Source organism: Lates calcarifer, linkage group LG12, assembly GCF_001640805.2.
Source record: "Lates calcarifer isolate ASB-BC8 linkage group LG12, TLL_Latcal_v3, whole genome shotgun sequence".
Taxonomy (NCBI): domain Eukaryota; kingdom Metazoa; phylum Chordata; class Actinopteri; family Centropomidae; genus Lates; species Lates calcarifer.
In genome coordinates, this window is record NC_066844.1 from 10537563 (window position 1) to 10560030 (window position 22468).

Here is a 22468-nt window from a genome sequence, read left to right on the forward strand (position 1 = left end):
ATGTGGCAGCGTTGAAATTAAGATGCAACAAAAATGGGTTTATGAAGGACCATACGTAGTATTTGTGGAATGAAACTACTTATAGCTCATGTTGTGCTAATACCTAACATCCATGCAGACTCCATTCAGGCCAAAAAGCCCCATAGATACAGCTCAATTACTGGATCAGGAAACAGCTGTGCTCAAATGCACGAAAACATTAGCCTAAGGATTTTACTTTGACAAATGTTTTCACAAGTAGAAAATACTAGTAATGAGCTCATTGTGTGTTTGTTTATATTGTGCTTGTACACAGAGGAGTGCTGAATTCATAAGCAACAAAATACACTCTTTCTAATTCCATTACACTCGAGAGTTAATCTTACTTCTTCTGGCATGACCAGCAGCTTATGGTTGCTAATGTTAGGTAGATATTGCTGTGTAACTGACATTACTGAGTCAGTTCACTGATTTTATGACTCTTCTGTGTTTGTCTTGCAGTTTTGCCTGTCTTTAGCATTGACCATTACCCTGGGATCATCATTTGTGGCCACAGTACCCAACATTTAGCAATATTAAATATTTTTAGGTGAAATTAGTGGCTTTGCAAATATGTAGATGACAGATTTTACAAATCATTGTAAAATGAAGACAAACAGCAACCAACTAAAGCTACACAGAACTCTCCACTCATTACATTATTAGTGATTAGTGACTGAGAAAGACTCTTGGTTGAGTGGTGAAACAAGTATCTACATTAAGTCCAGTTGCCCTTGATGCAATTCAACCCCTCTTGAATAATCATGACCTGGATGACTGTGAATTTCCACAGATATTAGAGTGACAGGCATCTGATAGATCATCTGACTCTTGATAAATAACACTCTCCAAAAACAAACTTAATTTAATTTAACTTATCAAAACTGAGTCAATATTATCTTGACGCAGCAGTAGAGGAAATGCTATAACACAGACTGGATACAGACACACATACTTTGTTAATGGGTATGAAAACATATTCATAGTTATGGGACCATAGAGAGCCAAAGTCATGGCGTCAAGTTGGTGCCCCTCTTCCTCTAGCCTATGTAACTAAATGCAGTCTCTCCTATAGAATTTCTTTTTGGACTTTCTGAAAAAATGAAGTGTGCTCCTTGAGTTTCCATATTCTAGGACACACCGTTGTTCACTCCAGCTTTTGCTAATAGTTGCTGAAACCTTTGGGAATTTGATGTTTTTGGATTTTATAATTAAACAATGATTAGTATGTTAGCAGACAAAAAATCTAGCATGGCAGTGAAGGTACTTGTATCATAACATATGTGCATTTTGTTTATACCACTATATAACAATCTCCTCTACAGTCATTTTTCCATCTTTATAGCCATAACTTCTGCTGTCTAAAAACGTTGTCTTTTCTGTTCTGCTGTTATTACAGACTTGTCTGAGCCAAACCGGTAGCCTTGACTCGGTCATGGACTCTCCTAATTCTTTAGGGCTTATGGGAAATGGTGTTTGTTAAAGGCCTCTAGAAACAAAAATACTGAATAAACAACATTAGATGATTTTATAAAAATGTACCAGTCTTATCTAAACACGTGAAGCAAGCCACACAACATACTGTTCAGAAAGGCTGTTTTCAAAGGCTGAACTTTTCATTTTCTACACTAGTGCAAATGCCAATGATATGATTTTGAATGAGATTTACTTACTTCTTGAACAGATCCTGGATGTTCCGGTTTCACTTCAGCTCTCTATAGCCAAAGTGAACCTACATACAACACAATGTGGGCCTGGAGTGGGTTGTAAATCCTTGTGCACAGTTTGAACTTTCAGACAGGCTTCATCTGGGCATACACATTATGGAAATTCTACAAATTAAGACAAAAAGTTTAACTAACATTTATTCAGTGTATCAACATAAACATGGAAGGTAATATCAGCAGTGCAAGCAATGAATGTAGAGGTGATTGCCAACCATGCATAAATCAGATAAACTTATTGAAACAATGATTGATGTGTTGTCTAATTTGCATGTGATATTCACAACCAACAGACGCACTGGGTGTACTCTAATAAATATTTCCTTAAGGTATGGGACGTAATGAGATAAGGATGGTGTCATTTACGCTTTCACATAAATCTTCCAACCAATTCCTCTCCCAAAGAGTCAGCTAATAGTTCAAATTACACCTCAGGTACCACTGCATACCTCAGGTTAAAGGTTTTCTGATGTTGTCTCTCTCTTTCCCTCTTAGCGTGTGTTGTGAGTGTGAAGGGTTAACAGTGCAGGTTGGCTGGATATTAATGCCACTCACTCAGAGAACCCAGGAGAAGGCTGGCTTTAGCCCAGGGCCCAGCCCTCCCAGGCCTCTCTCAAACTCCCAGATCTCTTCAGCATACTTCTCATATTAAAAGAAAACAAGTTACACAAATGAGACAGATGGTTCTTGTTTGTGATGACAGTTGCAATTCTTTCTCCCCTAGCCCTCCTCCCCTCTTCTTCCCTCTCGGCTTTCCTCTGGTGTCTCTGCTGTTTTTTGCCCTGAAACAGCCACGTTGTGTAACATGAGCAAAGCGGGTGAGAGGGTCGGGCTCGTGGGCATCGCAGACAAGGACACCAGGCTTCAGATCTGACATGGCTATACACTGGTGCTGCAGACTTTCTAATAACTTGATGTGTTTTGCCTTTGCACCGGCTGCAAGCATGGTATCCTGTCTACTCACAAGTGCATTTTAAGTCAACCAAAAGGTGGGTAAACTGGGACCTCCTGTAAGTGTAATGTGTACTTTCATTCTTGCTTTTTCCCATCTCCTCACATACGATCATATCTTCTACGAATTGCATTCTTCTGCTGCTATTTTACATTATCAAAACATATTGTCAGCACCAATTACAAGTGTGAGTAAGGACATGAACCATTAACCTCCACACCCTTAACTTCTGTTTCACGATAGGAATGACACAATTTCCTACACTGCTGCCGCAAAGGTAATTCACTAGCACTGATTAGCTGCATATGAACAGAATTCATAGGAAAAAAAAAATCGTTGTCACATGACTTAGAACTTACCTCATATATATTCATGAGGGGCCAGAGATCAGGGTAACAGGCTGACAGAGACTTATGTAGGAAGAGGTAAAGACAGCTGACTAATCTAAAGTTATTGTGGGAGAGGCTGTGGTGACACAAACACACAGGGGAGGCAGATAGCAGAAGGTCAGTGGTTGATTTTGTAGAGAGATGTAGGTGACCCACAGCAGCTTACTGTCTACATTCCTCTACTCCGTACTGGTTAACCCCCATGGGCCATGACAGACAGACAGACAGACACTAAGATATTCACTCTGCTACACACAGAAACAGAGAGCTGTAGCCTGAAACTGTGAAATGAGCACATTATGAAAATTATTTAGTGACTAAACCCTGTACTTAGCATAGCTTCTCGCTTGCCGCACTCATGTCTCCTCGTCGCATTATGTCTCCTCCCAGCATGGAAGATGAGAGAGAGGCACAAGGAAAACATGCCAAGACAGGGAAATTGTATTGACCAATTACCATATTGACCATATACTGTGAGTGACAGAAACACCAACCAAGAATTAAGAGTGTTTATTCTTAAGAGAACAGAAGGGACTTGAGGAAGCAATAAAAACAGCTATAAATGTGAGCCTGATGAGTTTGTGAAAGACCATATATTCAACAAGTCGCGAATTCTCTTCAGGTATAGTCTGATATTATAGGACTAATAATAATAACTGTTTCTGTATAGAACTTCATAGAAAGTGGTGGAAAGTAGGAATGGAAAAGAAGAGAAGAAGAAAAGTCTTATGGCTTACAAGGAAAAAATAAAGCTGCTTTCAGATTCTACACAGGTAAAGTTTATGAATAAATATGAATATCTATTATAGAACTACTTTTGGTGCTGATTCCTTCCTGTTTCTGCAGGCTGTTGTTTGCAACTGTTTGTTTGTTTCTGTTTACTCCCCTCACATCAGCTCACTGCATCAATAAATGGATTCCGATCAACAGGATGTAAAGATTTCAGCAGACTTGACATGACTTGGACTTATATCAAAAAATCTAAAACGGCTCTGAATTCAATGATGGACACAAAAGTTTGCTGGTACATTTACAGTGAAATTGATCCAGGTGTGTTTTTCACATCTGTCTGTACAAACCAATTCCAAACACTCATCTCACAGCCATTCAGGCTACATTTTATCCCAGCATGGTCAGATCAGATAAGGAGAGGAGGAGGAGTAAAAGTGACAACACACGAGTCCTCTCCCACACACACACACAGACGGAGGCTGTTGATGGGGGCTGTAACTGTCACAGCTTCATCTCTGGATGCTGGTATGGAGGACCACTGTGAGTTTACTTCACACACTAACACATGCTCTCACTTAAAGCCATGTGTCTGTCATCAGAGAGATTTCAGCTGAACTGCAAGAACTTTCCCTTAACACCTGGGCACTGAACACACACACACACACACACACACACACACACACACACACACCTGTGTGTGTATGTGGGTGAAAGGGGTTGGTGTGTGTGTTACATGTATCCATTAGCTAACAGCAACCTGCCGTGTCAAAACAATCCTTGCAGTGACCAGTGGTAGTGTCAGACATGTTCTACTCACACACTGAAAACCTCAGGTGGAATACACATGTTCACACACATACAGCTGTTTTAGAGGATGGAAAACTGACATCATGATGTACGGATCTGCTTCTATGTATAACAACAGGAACACAATATGACAAGCAAAGAAAAGCAAGAATTAAGAATGAAAAATATGAAACAGAACAATTAATGAGGTGTGTGCAAAATGACACTCATTGAACTGTTAAATTAAATTTTGTATACAGGGGAGTTTTCATGGGACAACCCTTGAATTCTAACTGAGTTTTATGCAGGGAGAAAATGCTGCCCAGTGAGAAAAGCCTTACAGTGAAGTGATAGTAACATTGGATCAAGTGAAGTTTTTATTTCTGTACCACAGCCTCCAATATGGGATACAATACAGGGCATGAACAGCAGAGAAACACCCCCAGGCCTTCTAAAAGTAACAGGCTAACTGAAATTTGTGTGTGAATAGCCAGCTCAGTCCCTGTGTATTATCCAGGCAGCAGCAGTACTCCAGCAGTACAGCAGTATAGAGCAATGTTTCTGGTTAAACAAAAAAGATCTTACCCTTTATAAAATAAAGCTTATCTCAATATACCACAGTTGCCCACTGGATTACATTGCAACAGCTGTCCACAGTTGCTGGGTTCGTCGCTCTTGTTCAATACTGCACCACTTCCAAAGATTTTGTCCCTATCAATCATTTACATCCAAAAACATGGCCCAGGTTCAAAATACCAGAATTATCGTTTAAGTTTAGTAAGATACAAAAACATCCTGAAGACTCCTGAGTGACCATGACCTGCTCAGAAGCAGTAATGTGCTGCAGGTGGTATGCCTCAGTCTTTTCTAAAAACTGAATGATAATGAACCTTTAAGACCATATTTTGATATTTTGATGGCAGTCAGCTTTCAGTCGGCTCACCAACAAATCGAAACAATCCAGTAACATTGGAGACGATAGTTTGCGCAAGTCTATGCTACGTGGACTGTGGAAAAACACAGTTTGCAGCTCCGATGATCTCAGCCTCAGCTGTCTGACAGAATTGTTCATCAAGCCAGAAATGCTTGTCAGACCCTTACTGTTTGACAGGTCATTAAGTGCACATTAAAAAATCACTAACTGCAATAAACACATAAATAAAGGTGATTTATTTACATCTGTCTGGTGTAATTAAAAAAAAAAATCTGTTCCTCACATTCCTGTGCATTGATTGATTCTTTCACATTCAGTGACACAGTCCAATCACCTGTCAGACAAGACACCGATCACTGTGGACAAAGTAGAAACATTCAGTCATGAATCTTGATGTCATCCATAGCAACAGGGTCAACCACGCCTCTTCTCTTAGCTTAGGAGTTCCCACCCCACATCCACACCCATCTATTTCCATATCTATCAATATACAGCACTGTGCAAACGTTTCAGGTAGTCTCGATGTTTAGATCCTTTTGTGTAATTTTGTGTAACATTGTGTAATAAGGTCACAGAGGCATTTGATTGGTCCTATTCATTTTGCAGTGTATCAGCGACCCCAAACACTCAGCCAGTGTCATGAAGAAGTATCCTCAGCCACACGAAGAACAAGGAGTCCTGCAACAGATGTAATATGCAGAATCCATTCATCCATCATCTGTGGGACTGGAGCCAGTCCCAGCTGACACTGGTCGAGAGACGCTGTACACCCCTGGACAGATCGCTAGTACACTGCAGGGCCAACATATATAGACAAACAACCATTCACACTCACATTTATACCTAAGGGAGGTTTAGAGTCATTACGTTACAAAACTAATCCACACTGTCAGTATAGTCAAATGAAAAGATCTTATCATTGTCATTGCTGAACACTCATTAGGCAGTATGTTTTTGGGTTATGTTTATGCATCCCCTTCTCGTGAACACGAAATCTCAGTATTACATTGTGGAAATTTCTTCAAATTTGATACAAATATTTACTTGAATTCAGGAATGAATTGACTAGAATTTGGTGGTCAAAGGTCAAGGTCACTGTGACCATGGAACGTACATTTACGCTCATGCTGTAGCTGACTTACAATATGGTTAGGTTAAAAACAAAGATGGCCCCTCTCCCGTTTCTCTTTCTCCGGCCCCTCCTCCTACCTGCTGGAGAGCATTTAGACCAGGCAGAGCGGGCCAAACCTGCGTCTCTACACCCCGGCCAACATCTACATGAAAACCACATTGTGTTCCATGTGTTGGCAGGAGCTTTGGACACTGGAACAGCAGAGACTGTCAAAGGTTCAGTACCGGCACGGCTAAGCAGGCTGTGTCCCAGCGTCAGCCAGGAATGATTTACTTTCATGTGCGCGCACACACACACATAGCAGGCATGTCCTCGTGCTGTATATGGCTGAGATGTCTGAGCGTTGATTTACTGCTGAACTCTGATAAACTGCTAAAATCCTCAGCATGCTTTTCATCACAAATCAGTATCTGTGCAGATCATCATAAAATTGTCTCATAAAAATGGGTGCAGCATACACACAGGCAGCCCTCCGCCAGCACTGTGCATATGAGTGAGTGTTTCAGGTTTCTCGAGTGTCCTGGTGTATTGCCTGGTCACTACGTCCCCACCTCTGCCTGCTCGTCCCACCCAGAGGAGATGCTCCACCAGATTTAGTGGTGATTGGACGACCCCAGAGGACAAAACATTTAGAGTCATTTGTCAAACATGATGAAGACCAATGGAGGCCAGGTGGTGTCTCTCTGCATGTGTGTGTGGATGTAAAGGGCTAAGGAGCATCTGTGAGTGGGTGCGTGTGTGTGTGTGTACACTGATATTTCAGCAGAGGAATGTCCTTCGTTCAGCCTGTGTGATAATTAATGGCTGTCAGCATCTCTTTAGTGGAAGAAGGCGCTGACAGACTGCACTCCAGAAACGCAGGGAATGTGTGAACGCCTCACAGGGGTGGATGAGGGTAGAAGAGGGAGCTGAGGGTGGGTGGGTGTTTGGGGTTGGGGGGGGGGCAAGGCAACATCCCTCCCAATCGTCTGTGGCAGATGATCCAGGTCACCAAACCTGGGACATCACCCTCATTTGCTGCCATTTGAGGAATTCCTGGACATCTGTGTAAGTTGTGTGAAAGTGATACTGATCTTTCAACGCCAACATTACAGAAATACACTATTAGATACTATGTGTGTGTATGGGTGTGTGTGTGTGTGAAAGACAGGAAGATAAGTGTAGCTTGAGAGACAAATCTTGTAACTCTCCATACTGATACTTTTATAAAGACACTAAGAAATGCTTTCTTTTTGTAGCAAGAAAAAGCCTTGTTCAGTGTACACTTTTATCTTGTACACACATACATCTACTGCACAGGCTTGATCACGTCATTCATCTCAACTTGATGTTGAATGTTGGTTCACAAAGTCATCACTGTACTTTATGTGTTAACTGGATGGACCTCACTAAAATTATTATTATAGGAATATTCAAATGTAGCTTTTCATTTTTAAAGCCACTCTTAGTAAACTCTCTGCCCTCCTCTGTAAAAGGCTTTCTGATGTTTCAAACTGTTATTAGACATGATCATCTACAAGACATATTACAACTGTTTTCTCAGGTACGAGTCGTACTCCTCATGATAAGTAGATGTGGATTTTCCTTTTCATTTAACTGTTTCATTATTTCTACTTAATAATGTAGCTGGTTATCAAGAGTTATCTGGACCAGGACTCCAGTCTTCAAAAGTGGCTTAGGTAATTTAGGCTAACGTGCTGTTATCAGGCTAATTTATTCTTGTCCAGCTAATTTGGTTCTTTGCATGTAGTTTGACGGGTGAGTAGTTAACTCTGGATGAGGGAATCTTGGATTAGAAAATGCTCGCATTTTGAAATAAAAGTTGAGTTGAAACCATGATCAACATTCACATATCTGTTATGCAAATTCATATATTTATGTTTTTATACCAGTGTCAATTGATGTATTTGTGTTCATTTTTATACTTTAAATATCATTTTTATATGTAATTGAGTTTAACCTAACACAACAGGAATAAATGCACTTTGGTGGATTGAGAATGTCCTCACAGTTTCTCCACATTTTCCTGTTGCAGCTTCAGTAAGAATCAGAGGGGCACTGATAACAGGTGTGATATTTGGGTGAACAGCACCTCCTATTGGCTAAACATGCCATGACACCATTCAGCTGTGATGCCCCCAACATTTGAAGTAAAGACTGCCACCTGGATGTGGAATGGGATCCACTTATGTTAATGATGGAAAATTCTATGTACACATGGCATATAAGCCACTTTAAATTATATGTCCAAAACAATTTTGTAGCGAGCTGTGACAGAACATAACACCTCTTGTTACAGAATCAAAAGAAATTTACTTACCCACACAAGATAACACACAGAAAAATGCTTCAGTCATGAAAACAATTATTTGTGATGAACAGGTTATTCTATAGTTCACCAGTCACTATAAAAATAATAAGAATGGCAAGGGAAAAGTGGTAAAGGCAATTAAGGTATAAGTTTAATATTTTTGAAAAGAATGCATATACAAAGAACAAAGACTTTAGACAAAGCATTTGGTTTTGCACCAAAACAACAACAGGTTATAATAATTATACTGACTTGGGCTGGACGTCAACCCAACTCTAAGCCACCAGTAAAGAAAAAGAACCAACCAATCACAAATAATCTTTACCAAACAGTCTCTCTGCCATTGGAGGTTTTTATTCAACTAAACCAATTAGAGGTTTTCTTGGTATAAACTGGCAGGTAAGAGTTCAGATGAGTTCCGACCCCTAAATGTAAAAGGAGTGAAAGTAACCTTTTTTTTTATATATTTATATATATAAAATAAAAAACAGCACAAACAGAAATAATGAAGAAAAAAAAAGATTTTGGTAAAAACACCTGGAGCCTACATCAACATTGTGTGCCAGCTTACATTATAATTACATCTGTTAAACCTATCATTTAGAACAGAGACCAAGGTTCAGCTACATGCAGCACTGCACAGTTTGAATGGGTACAACAGAACGAACAGCCCTTCACACCTCAGACATACAGCCTGGATACAACACACTACAGGAAGGCACCAAATTCTGACCTGGCACAGAAATCTGGTGGAAATTCATATTCATTGATCAGTTGTCTAAATACGGAACTCCAGCCAAGAAACATTAGTTTTACACGGTTGTCTCTGCTGTACCCATTCTAAGTGTAAAGTGATGACAGCATCCTGCTTTACTCTCCTTGGTCCCTGGCAACGCATGAAGAACACACCGCTTGTTCTGCTAACACTGTTTAAGTTCCCTGCTTCTAAAAGGCCAATTCCTGTGGTCGACTATTGGACCCATTACTGTTGGATGCCTTTTGCTCTTCAAGTGATTACCACACTCCAAATGGATTGCGACTCTGCGCTGTGAAAGCCCGCACTGAGAGAACTGGATAGTAGATGGCAATATTTACCAGTTCAATTTCCTCAAAGAGGGAACTGTATGAATTTTCAGCCTTATTGCCCTGAATTACCAAGTCCTGTCAGACCTACACAGTTTCCTTAGTGGTTGAGAGCGCAACTATCAGGAACGTGGAATAAATATCTCAGACTTGTCATGTGTTTGAGAAGAAAAGGGGGTGTTGGCAAACAAAACTACTCTGTTAGCATTTCTTCTGGTAGTGCTGACAAAGAATGTAGGGATTGGGTGATGAGTGTGCTCGTCAACAGAGAGGGCAGGACCAGCAGCATGAGCAGCCACCAATCAGGTAGCTGGGAGGGGCTGGGGTGGGGCTTATATCCATGAAACCTTTACAGTGGCTGAGGACAACTAAATGGCTGGGCTTCTAATTAGACTGATTAGGCCACAACACTGACTGAATTAAAATCAATCTATCAAAAGCTCGACAGAATTAATTCTACTTGTTTGTAAGCTTGGTATCTGGATCACCGTCTGAGGATATGCCACCCTGTCCGGAGCCCACAGCAGCCTGTTGGCCAGGTTAGGTTCATCTTCGGTCCCAAACTTGGGGTTGAAGCTTCTTATTATTGCAGAGAATTATCTGAAACTTGGTAGGCTGTTTTCTTTCTAGTCTTCCCTGTGGAGGACAATGCTGTCAACCAGCCTTAGCAGAGCAAGGGAAAGGGGTGTGGGGGCAGGGGGGCATGTGTGTGTGTGTGTATGTATTTAAGATGTGTGGATGTGCTATGTGTGTGCGCTTTGAAAAAGGTAGGAACCGCTCATAGCAGCACACATTTGCGTTTCTTCTTGGGCTCTGGGGGCTCCAATGCAGCCAATATCGCCTCATCAAACACATTCTTTAGGCCTTTCTGTGAACACAAACACACAAACACACTGGCTCAATGAGGGGGCATTGCAAACACAAACACACACAGGTCAAATAAAAAAGGTTGAGGGAAAGCACAATATCTTTTTTTAACGGGGAAAAATAACCAGGTGAAAACAAAAGCAGTACTGAACATCATTTAGTGCAGTATCATGAGAAACAGAATGTGAATGCTGCTGGGGATAAAAGAAATTCAACAAATATATAAATGAAGTCAAGGAGATTAAAACAGATTTACAACAAACAACTTAAAGAGAATATTCTGTTTTCCTGTAAATGTGGTTGTTTTAGTTAGTTGTATGAGGTCAGGGATAAGTGTCAACAACATAAACCACATGCATGTTTAAGTGCAAAGAGCAGCTGAAATCAAAGGCAAGTCAAACAAGAAAGTGGAGGAAAACACAGCAAGAGCCCGGATGCAACAGCACAAAACAAAAACGGAATCGCCATTTTTACCCCACACCTCCTTCATGGGCTCTACTCTCCCTGCAAGAGGACATCCAGAGTCAACAAATAAGACACATTTTAAAACATCATTGCAAACTAACTCTATTCAGCTTAAGCTGCGAGTGCTTTTCTCTCTTTGAATTTGCCCCTGAGCAGAGCTGCTTAAATCATGAGCTTGGTCATGTGAAGTAACCAGAGCTGCTCCAACACAGTGCTGCACTGTGCTGTAAACCAGTAAGCCCCTCAGTGTTGCTTAACTCAGTCAACTAACCTTGCTAAATTCTTCTCTGACAAAGCACTGGAAAAAGAAGAGAGCCAAAGAAAGGAGAGCAAGTTCATTTGTCCTTTATTAATTAATTTCACAGGTCATTTCACACAATCGTAGATTTTTGTTATCTGGATTTCCAAGATAGCAGAATATGCACCACAGTTAATGGCACATTAGCGTCATATATAGAGATGGTTAGGCCAAATGAGTCAGAGAGCACTTTCCAGAATACTACAACTTAAAGATACATCAAGTGTAGCTAAGCAACAAACTGAATCCGTAAGACAGTATCATTACAGTGCCAAACAGGAAAAATTAGTGGTTATGTAGACAAAATGGCCAAACACTCCCTATATATGATGTTAGTATTTTAAGTCTTATATGCATCCATAGTCAGACTCCAAGTTCTATTTAATCAGACATCAACAGTAGTACAAAAAATACATTAGCATCAGAAATGGAAGCTCTATTTAGTGTTGAGATCAAACTCAGTGTGGAGCCATGTAAAGCCACTGCCCTCACTATAGTCCAAACCCTCCCATGAACTACTACAGGACAGAGGGGAAAGACTAACTAAAACAATGGCTACATCCCAAATTGCATCCTACATCCTCTGTACGATCCGGCTCTGCTGCTGAACAGGGGCCACATTAATGAGCAGTGGGCCAAAGTAGGAAAACTAAAAATGTTACAGTGCTGACGTACAAGATTTATGATGTTAAACTATGCGGACATAAACCACTCCAGAACTAAGATGTTGAGGCATGCTAACACACCAAACAAACTGAATGTCAGAAGTTACAGGTTAGAAAAGGCAACAAGTCACACAAGTGCAGAAAGGCCTTGAGTGAATGAGGCCAGAGCACAAAGATTAACTGCAATGCACTCTCACTACAGAGTAGTAGGTTGTTTTGGGAGTTAGACCAATATCAGAATGACGGACTGGTAAGTTTATTGGTTGAAACTGAGACTGGTCTAGATTTAAAAAGTAAAAAGATAGAGGGAGAGGAGAGGGGAGAGATGGGGTAAAGGAATGAGAAATGCAGAGAATAAATGCAATCAGAGGAGGAAGAGATGAGATGAGAGCAGTGGCACAGAGAGCTTAAAATATACAGCATTTCCTCTTTCTCTGCGTCTCGGGTGGCTCTAGGGCTGCTAGGATAGCTTCGTCAAATACATTCTTCAGCCCTCGCTACAACGACAGGAGAGGGAAGAGAACAGCACAGTTAGCACAGCACACACAGAAAGAGATAGATGGGGGAGGAGGATAAGAGGAACATGGCAAAACAAGGAGGAAAGTATGTGTGAAATACAGAGTATGTGTAATAGTCAGAGGAGATGCATAGTACAAAGATGAAAAGTGCAACAGTGTTGAGATTAATTCTACTGAAAATAGAGAGGGAAGTCATTCAACAGCAGGCTGAAAGTGAGGTGTGGGCTGAGATCCCCAACAGGAAACAGGAAATGACATCAGCAGCTGTGCAACAGTTGTGCCAAGGAGAGAGGGGGAGGAGGGAGGAAGGAAGGAGCAGAGCGAGGAGTTGAGGACTACACCTCAGCTCCATCAACACTATTGTTCTCTGTCTGCGTGAGGTCTAACTTATATGTTCTCCTCTGAGTCATGTTCTCTCTGCTCACTCCTCTCCTTGAGTTTCTAACAGCCACGCATCAATGCCAATACAAGTACTAAAGCAGATCAACTCATAAAAGCACTGACTGATTTATTAAACAGAGAATCCAACACAGGTCCTGAGAACTACAATATTAAATTCAATACTGAGAAAATACATGGATTTTACAGTAATTCATTCTGTTTTCTTTTTGTTCCATTTAAACATATCCAGTAATAATAATTTGTTGGATGCAATCAAACAGACCATTACAGTTAAACTAAAAAAAGTAAAATAGAAAACAAGCTAGACATGCTTATCAAGTTAATGAATCTGTTTAACTTCACCAATAGCAGCATTTTCACATTACAAGACATTTTAATTCTTTTTTGCTCATCCAAATCAGTGTCCCCAAAAGCTGCACCATGCCCATTCCAATACTACAGACACCACCCACACACCTTTAACTCTGGGTGTGAGAAGCAGTTCCATTGTGCTGGGATACTCAAAAGGAAACTGGTACAACAGATGGGATTAGTGTCACTCTTACTGGGCTTTTATGTTGGAGAGGTTTGTAAAGGCAATGTCAAACCCACTGTCTGACCACTTAAGGACTCTACTACATACAGTCTACACTGCTCTCTTCACCAGCACTAATATAGGACAACCAAGTACAGGTTGCTTACTGTACCACAGATACACTATGACCTGCAGCAAGGTTTTTAAGCCACATGAAAACACCTGATGATTTGTGACCACTGAGTTCACAACATAGAATGATCACTGGAGACCAAACCAGCATGCAAAAGAAAACTCATCAACCACAGCATGCATAGGCCGGGGGGGAGATACGGGCATGTTCCTCTTTCCTCCACTTTCTTAACTCTTGCCATAATGATGTGAACCATGCGTATGCCCAAGAGTGTGTGTGTCTGTGTGTGTATTACCTGTGTGAGGGCTGAGCACTCCACATATTTCACAGCCTTGAGGTCTCTGGCCAACTTCTCAGCTGTCTCCGGAGTGATGGGTTTTTGCTTGTTCTTGGCCAGCTTCTCTATAGTGGAGGGGTCATCCCGCAAGTCAATCTGAGTCCCAACTAGGAGGAAGGGTGTCTTTGGACAGTGATGGGTGATCTCGGGAACCCACTGGATACACAAACACAACAATCAACACCGTGTCACATGCATTTAACATCAGATTTTGAGTTGTTAGACTTTTAGTGGTTCCCTCCACACTAACTCAAGTTTTATTCTCTGTCAATAAAGATCAGATCCATCAGAAAAATGTTAAGAAATAATTAAGACAGCCAGCCAGAGTTCTGCCCCCTTTAAAAAGGGTAGTCAGGCTTGCCTGTGGCAGATAATTTATTGGATTCACACAAGCTCTCTTTCATGTCAGTATACAATGATAAATATGTATCTACTACTGTGCTGGACAGAAGAATTGAAGAAACTCATTTTTTGGCAAGTGAAAAAGTAAAAATGATTATTTGTTAGCAATCAATTACTCTTATGAGATTCTGATCATGTCCAAAACTCTGACAGCCTTTCACTGCTTTCAGTTTCTGATTTTTGATAATTGCAAAAACACTGTCATTATGGTTTATTGGTGTGTAGATTGATGAGCGAAATTGTCAGTTTAAAATGTATTAAATTGAAGAGAGTTTGCAAGAAGTGAGAGGATGCTGAATACTTTCTGGAGTGACTGTAGCTGTTGCATACTAACAAAACTGTTGACTTGTCTAACAGCAAAACATTGACAATCAAAAGAAAGTAGAACAGGGGCTAACCAAGAAGTAGTTTGGGACTTGTTGTCAACCAGTATTGACCATTTTTGTTCCTTCTTATGCTTTATTTGCCTCACACTATCATGTCAATAACCCTGGGAGGCACACATAGGATCAACTGTACTGTATTTCTGGTAGGTCTGAAATAATAATTTCTACAAAACACTCTGTACTTTTTTGAAACTTGCAAAGTCTTATATAACACAAAAAATACACCAACAAGACATTCATAATTCAAAAAGAACAGTAACTAGAAAAGAAGAGGGGTTACGCTACCTTTTCTTTAACATTTTCAAAGGAAGAGGGGGACACGACGGAGAAACAGACAAGGAAGACATCTGTCTGAGGGTAACTCAGAGGTCGTAACCTGTCGTAGTCTTCCTGACCTGGAGGAACCACACACACACGTTTACCGTACACAGTCTGGCCATCAAGTGGTTGGCACTGATACATTGGACAAAGTGGGTTATCTCTGTTAGCAGAATGAGACAGAGCATCCAAAACCACAGAGCACACCACAGTCAAAAATAATACTGCCATTAACACACTCTACATGCATAAAAGATGTGAAGGTAAACAACTCATCATTTGTTTCCATGATATTCATTTTACTTCATAAAAACACATTATATAATGGCTATGGGCTTAATAGGCAATAATTACATATGTTGGATACCCCAGATGAACATACATAAACAAGTGTATGATTGGAAAAAGAGAGGACATACCTGCTGTATCAAACAAGCCCAGAGTGTAGGGCTCGCCTCCAATCATTACAGTTACAGCATAGTTATCAAACACCTACAACACAGACCAAAACCAGTTAGTTATTGTAAATTGGTGAACTACATAAACTTATTACCACTACATATTGACAAATATGGTGACAATATTAAAATAAACATTTAATTTTGCATATAAGGAGCAGAAATGACCACTGAACAACAACAAACAGAGCCTGTAATTTTAATTAATTAAATAAATTAAAACTGTAATTATTTGGTTCACAGGGGTTATCAAAGCAAAACCAGCCACGCTCCAAACTGAACATGTTGCTCTAAACTGTTCAGAATGAACCAAAACTGTATGTAGTTACATAAACTGGATTATTAGTCTTAAATATTAGTAAATTGTAAATCAAACTACCACAGAGGGGGCAGCCACAATTATACTGTTTAAATACACACACAAAACTAACTCTGAGGGAACTTTGTCACATACAAAGCTACAAAGGTGGGGTATCTTCTGTCAACCATGAGTAACTACTGACAAAAAGATGGACTATATTTACATTATACATAAGTTGTCTATCAATGACAGCTGTCCACACACTTACCGTAGGTACATATTCAGAGGGAAACTTGTTTGTGGTGTAAGAGATGAGCAGGCAGGTTTTACCCACAGCACCGTCTCCAACTACAACACACTTGATGGTCTGCATAGCTGTGTTTTATAGTCTTCACTACTCATTCAAGATCTGGAAGGGAAAATACAACAGAGAGGAAACTTCATTAGTTAATAGCACCGTAAAGTCACAAAGACACTAACCATAAATAACTACTGTCTACAGAGTTGTTTGGCCTTCATGCTTTATTTTAAAACACTGAATCACAGCAGATGTAATTTTGCTTGTAACTGAACGTAAATAAACAAATACATATTACATACTAAGTATTTTACTGTGTAATTATTTTCCTATCGCTAGGGTCAATACTTAACCAAGGCACTACTGGCATCAATTACAACGTTGAATCTTTGTGCATTACTTGGTTCTAAAAATGAACTGTATTGTACTGTGTGGATATTTTGTGTGAGCAGAACATACAAAAGGAGAGGAGAGCATGGGGTGGGAACTAACCAATTTTCTGAAGAAGACTTATGAATCTCAAGCTGCATAAAAAACTCATTATCTACTTGACACTGGGATTTTTATAACCCCATCCAGTCACAGATTAATAACTGGACCTCCCCGATCAAACACTGAGTCAATGGAAGTGTCCAGATGACCAGATGAGATTTGCTAATTTCAAGGATTGATGGATTGTACAGATCCACAGTTGGAGACCCATTTAGGGAACAAATAACAAAGTATCAATGCAGGATTTCACATAAAGGCATTGTACATTTTGTGGCTATGACAGAACAGAATTAAGAGTGACTGGGTGGAGGACATGCAGAAGGAAAGGAAAAAACACCAGACTGGGATTGTCTCCTTTCCATACAATTCCCAAAAAACAAAGTAGAAATCAAATAAGCAATTGTGTTATGCAATAAAGGGCTTAACAAATAACTTATCTTGTATTACCTAAAAGGAAACTTAAAACAAAATTTAAAGACAGCCCCAGTCTGATCATCAAAGTCTGCAATGGTCTACAGAGGGCAAGACACGCCATCACAAACACTCAAAATGGCTGTAGCCTGCATTAGTTTGGGATTTAAATCTAACTTTTCAACTTAGCAGTTGGCCGTTTGTACCAGTGATAAATCTATTAAATAAAGTTGGATTTTTAACACTGGGATATAGACAAAACTGTCTTTGCAAGACATATGGCTATACCAATACAACACACCAAAGCTGAAACTGAACAAAAAAACAAGGCCAAGAGATCATTTCATGACAATTCTAACAATCCAAACAATGTTGTGGTCATTAAAAGGTCACCTCTTCAGCTGCAGGGCTGTAAAAAACAAAGCCCAACCACCACAATAAGGATAACAATGGCCACAAGAAACCTCAACAGGCCCTTTTCAACAGCAGACATTTTGACTTGTCATAGAAGCAGTAACTCAAGTGTTACTGGAAACATTAATGATGGTTCTGTTCTATGCAAGTATCCCAGTAAGCCTTGACAGTGTGATAGTGGGCCAGCAGGCACCCCGCCACAACACTGAAACTGAAACCACTACTAGAGCTGAAAAGCTCAGTTGATCATTAATGAACAGAAAATGAATCAGCAACAATTTGGATATCAATCATTTCCATATTTTTTCCTAGAAAAATACCAAACATGATAAGGGTTCAACTCCTAAAATGAGAGGTTCTGATGATTTTCCTTGTCATGTATAAGAATAAACTGAATATTTATGGGTTTTAAACGGCTGGTCACAAAAACTATGGGAACAGGTCACTATGGGCTGAGGACATTTTTAAGGCCATTTTGCAATAATTTCTGACATCTCAAACACTTAATCTAGAAGATATACAGCAGATAAATGTATAATGAAAATATTAGCTGGTTGTGAATTCAGCCTTCAATAATAATATTATCTACACCCGTGGTTTTCCTCCTGTGACAAGTCAATTTATCTTCAACAAAAAGGCCTATAGAGATGAGTAAAATCCTAAAAGTTGACCCTGAATCCGTCTGTAACAACACAGTACATCTTGATGCAGTGTATTTTGAGACTATACACTATATGTAGTATGTAGACCACAGTATTCCCCCGTTTCTCCATAAGAAGTTACAGTATGTCAGTGCTAAGCCACTGCAGAGCTCTGCAGCACTGTGTGGGGGTGGGGGTGTCACTGAGAGAAGCAGGAGGGACAAAACTGCAGGCACCAAATGTTACTGTAGTTAAACAAAGGAACAGAATATGTGGATGTCCCGAGGAGGGACACTGAATGCACTGATTCCTTTAGCATATTGATTCTTTTGCAAAGTAGGCTGGCATTATATTAGATAAGCCTTTATGTAATGTGTGATCAAATGTTTAGTGCTGCTGACTATGAAACTGATTTACAGGGTTTCCACCAGTGTAGCGCGAGCCCAACAGCCCGCCAGGCCTAAGCACCAGGGACTTTGGGACAGCTCGGTTGGAAGCATATTGTGAGTACAGTGACATTCAACACTCAGTTCACACCACTATCACAAGCTAATGTTACCTAGCAACTTTAGCTAGCCAGCCAAATATTCAGTAAAACAGATCTTTGTGACGTGTAGGGATAATGACAAGGCGTAAAGCAGTTTTCTCAGATGGCCAAATACTAGAGGTGTTAGCGATGAGTAAGAGACTACTAACATTTGCCGCTCCACAGTGTCAAAACCATTAGCCCAGCCTCAGGTTGACAAAGCATAGTGGGCAACAACCCTATCCTCAGTAATGCTGTTAGAACAAGAATGGCCACCGGGCCCAGCAACTTTTCTGGTGGAACCCTGAATTTCCCTACAAAAACTTTTTTTCATATTAACCACAAAACGAGCATGACACTTTATCAAGAAACTCCTAATGAAATACAGTTTTCCTGCCCAAGAAGTTACTGCAATGGAATATTAATATATTATGATACATAAATTTAATAGATATAAATACACATATATAAATATGTGATTAGTAGGTCTAATTTTGGTAAAATGTGACCCAAACAAGAGACTACAATGTGCAGTTTTATAAGAAAAAATACAGATAACAGAAGATTAGATATCTGTATCTGCATAGGACATACTGTGGCATACTACAATTTGAAGACAAGCTCACTATTTCAAACTCCAAAACATTATGATCCTCCATGTGCCAATAATTAGGCTCCTCAGACAAAGAATGTGTAATATTAATTAGTTAATCTGTTAGCTGAGGCTTTTTCACTTCTAAACATAAAGCTGTTATTAAGTTTCATATTAACTGTTAAAACATGACAGACTGATGTGTTTGCTGCTGTGAGATGTTTGCAGGATGTAGAAGGCACTGTGAATGTTGCTTTGCAGGGTCTTGGGGCTGGTTGATGCTCTGTCAAAACTAGTTTGTATGACATGCTATTTAAAGTGTTTTAATTGTTCCAAATGGCCACTCTGGAAGGCAGGGTATGCCCCTATCTTCCTCCAAACAACTCACAAGTTCACTGTATGAAGTGGATGTGAATGATAATTTATTTTACAGAAATGTCACTTTGTAACTGAAATGGTCAGGCGTACACCCCTCTAACACAACGTCAGGAAGGTATGGGGGTAGAGGAGCCATGCAAACATCCAAAGGCAGGATGGTGTATAAAACCAGCTTTACTCCTACTAGTAAATTGTCTGAGAACCTGTACCCTCTCCTTGATTCCTAATTGTGGTACCTGTGGTGCCTTTACAATACAGCCAACTGTATTTCCATGATAGTCTCTTGTGGTTGTGGCTGTGGAAGTGACTTCTCTTGTCACTTGCTGTGGAGCCTGAATGGAGAGGGGATGGGATAACCTTGCAGCAAACTTCTCTCTGGCAGGTGAAGCTAGTGATAACAAGACTGCATCCTGTGAGCAGGTGGTATGAAGGATAGATGAAAACTTGCTTAGCTGGCAATTTGATAAACATATTTATATGTTTGTGTGTCATAAACATACTTGTAATTTATGCTCATCATTCCAGGTTTTCCCAAAATATCTTTAATGTAAAGTGACCACAATACATGTCATTTTGTTTCTCCAAAGTTTAGAAAGCCCCTTGTTGGTCTTGAGAATTCAAGACAGCTACAGCATTCCAACACACACCACCAAGGGAAGCTGTGCCTTAGGCACCAACTAAACAAGTTGTTAAGCATGTGCTGGAAGAATCTTTTTACCACTTTGGTCAGTTTAGAATATTTAATTTCACTGCACTGCGATCACCATTACATTTATTCAACAGTGTATAAAGTGTATTTTTTCAATGAGTTATATGTGACTGAAGAAAATCTAAAATCTTCAAATAGGAGTAACTCTCAGCTGAATATTTAAGATAATGGCCATGGGCAACAAACGGTTTCTGCAGCTGCAATAATGGTGCTAGACTTAATCCATGTATTTGTGTTTGTCGGCCAGCAGGCACTCTGAGGACAGGCCAGCTTAAAGACTAGCAGTGAAAGCAGCTTAAGATTCAGTTTGATGTGGTAGTTTCACCACCACATAATGCTCCTAATCTGAAATGAACTCTGAATGTTGGACACAGCTGCTAGGAAGAAATTTTTTTGCAAGACTGTGGAAAGCTCATCAGATTTGAGCAGAGTGTATTTCTGTTGAAAACTGAGCACTTCTGCCAACAACAGAATGAAGCATCACTGCCATGATGCGACTGGCATTAGATGGGATTTAATAACATTTCTTCAATGACTGATCAAAATTTCCATTTAAGTTCATCTGAAACAAACACTCACAGACTCAGTGATGGGCTCAAGCATAGCCTTGACAAGGAAAATCCTTGGACATCTGGCCGTTTGAAACCTGACACATGCAGACCTCGAGCCAGAGTATTTTCTTCCAACAAGCATCCAAAATATATTAGAAGTTGTCCAATAACTGACTATTTGTTACATAACGGTACTCACAACTTATGACGAGCATAAATTTGCGAACACGAGTGGTGTGAGCAACTGTTACCATCGTCTTGTATGTTTAACCATCGCTAACAACATAACAAAAACATTTTAAGATCTCATCGCAGAGATGGCTACCAGCAAAAGCTAACACTAGCATCAGCTGCTGTATTTCGGCCACATCCCCGGCCTCAATCTGGCCTAATTTCCTGCCGGTTGTTTAAACTCACGACAAACTAACTAGCCGTCCCTCTGTTTAACAATTCAGTGTTGTGAACTTGCACCTTAGCATTTAAACTTTATTTCCGAGACCCTGCTAGAATCAAGAATGAATACTTATCTACCATTTATTCCGCCTTTTTATTCAGCTCTTAAGCAGCTAGCCGCTAGCTAGTCACTACCTGCATCTTTCGCCAATGGGTTTTGCTTAAAGACCAAGAGACTGAGAGAATTCTCATATCACTACACTCACAAATAACGTGGATGCAAAACACTGTTACTACACAACCCCACAAGGTTTATTTAGTAGCTAGTCGAATGTTATATGTAATTACTGTCTGCCTGCCTTGCTAACTACTGCCCTCCCCTATTGGCTTGCTAACTAGCTGAGCTAACCTTAGCGGATGCTGTTGCTGAATGACACAACTAAACTGGCAATTAAAACCAATGTAATATAAATATATGGCGTAGGTGGCGTTGACAACATTCAAACTAAGAACCAACCATAATTACATCACAGTGAAGGAAAAAAATAAAATTTTCTCTTACCGTATCCTCTATTTGTGTCTTTACGCCGGGCGTTGGCAGCTCCGTGCTAGGGGCTTCCCAGTCAACAGAACAGGGACACGTTGCGTTGCGTAGTGAAGTACTACGTAATTACGTTAATCAATATCACCAAAACCAGGCTATTTCAACATCTAAAAAAAGAACCTTAATTCCACCTATAGTGCAGTTTGGAAATACAGAATTTGATATTGATAGTCATGTGTTCAACGCGCTTTGTATGAGAAATCTCTCTAGTCACTGAGTGGAAATTGATGCCTTCTGCTAAGCTTGGCAAATGTAATAAACATTAAAAAGTAGTCTGTATAGAGCATGTACAATCTAGACGTGTGCTAGAATTCTGCTCCTCACGTTCTCTTGC

The 22468-nt window shown here is 40.1% G+C and overlaps 1 protein-coding gene across 2 annotated transcripts; it reads right to left on the bottom strand.

Annotated features, from left to right (window-relative positions):
* Positions 1–9107: 9107 nt before the first annotated feature.
* Positions 9108–22213, bottom strand: cdc42 (cell division cycle 42). 2 transcript variants are annotated; one of them, XM_018667570.2, is made up of 6 exons: positions 22093–22212; positions 16394–16534; positions 15786–15858; positions 15334–15443; positions 14219–14416; positions 9108–10929 (listed from the first exon to the last, which is right to left on the bottom strand). In XM_018667570.2, the coding sequence occupies exons 2-6, from the start codon at positions 16496–16498 to the stop codon at positions 10840–10842; spliced, it is 576 nt and encodes a 191-aa protein (XP_018523086.1). In that variant the 5' UTR covers positions 16499–16534; positions 22093–22212; the 3' UTR covers positions 9108–10839. The 2 variants fall into 2 exon arrangements, with proteins under 2 accessions (XP_018523086.1, XP_018523087.1); XM_018667571.2 differs by lacking the exon at positions 9108–10929 and adding an exon at positions 11723–12853 and having other exon boundaries at positions 22093–22213.
* Positions 22214–22468: the final 255 nt, after the last annotated feature.

Coding starts and splice junctions, on each gene's coding strand:
- cdc42 (XM_018667570.2), bottom strand. CDS start 16,498: ATGCAGACCATCAAGTGTGTTGTAGTTGGAGACGGTGCTGTGGGTAAA. Junction 15,859..16,393: donor CCTCTGAATATGTACCTACG/GTAAGTGTGTGG, acceptor TCTGTGTTGTAG/GTGTTTGATAACTATGCTGT. Junction 10,930..14,218: donor AGTGCTCAGCCCTCACACAG/GTAATACACACA, acceptor TTGTGTTCACAG/AAAGGCCTAAAGAATGTGTT.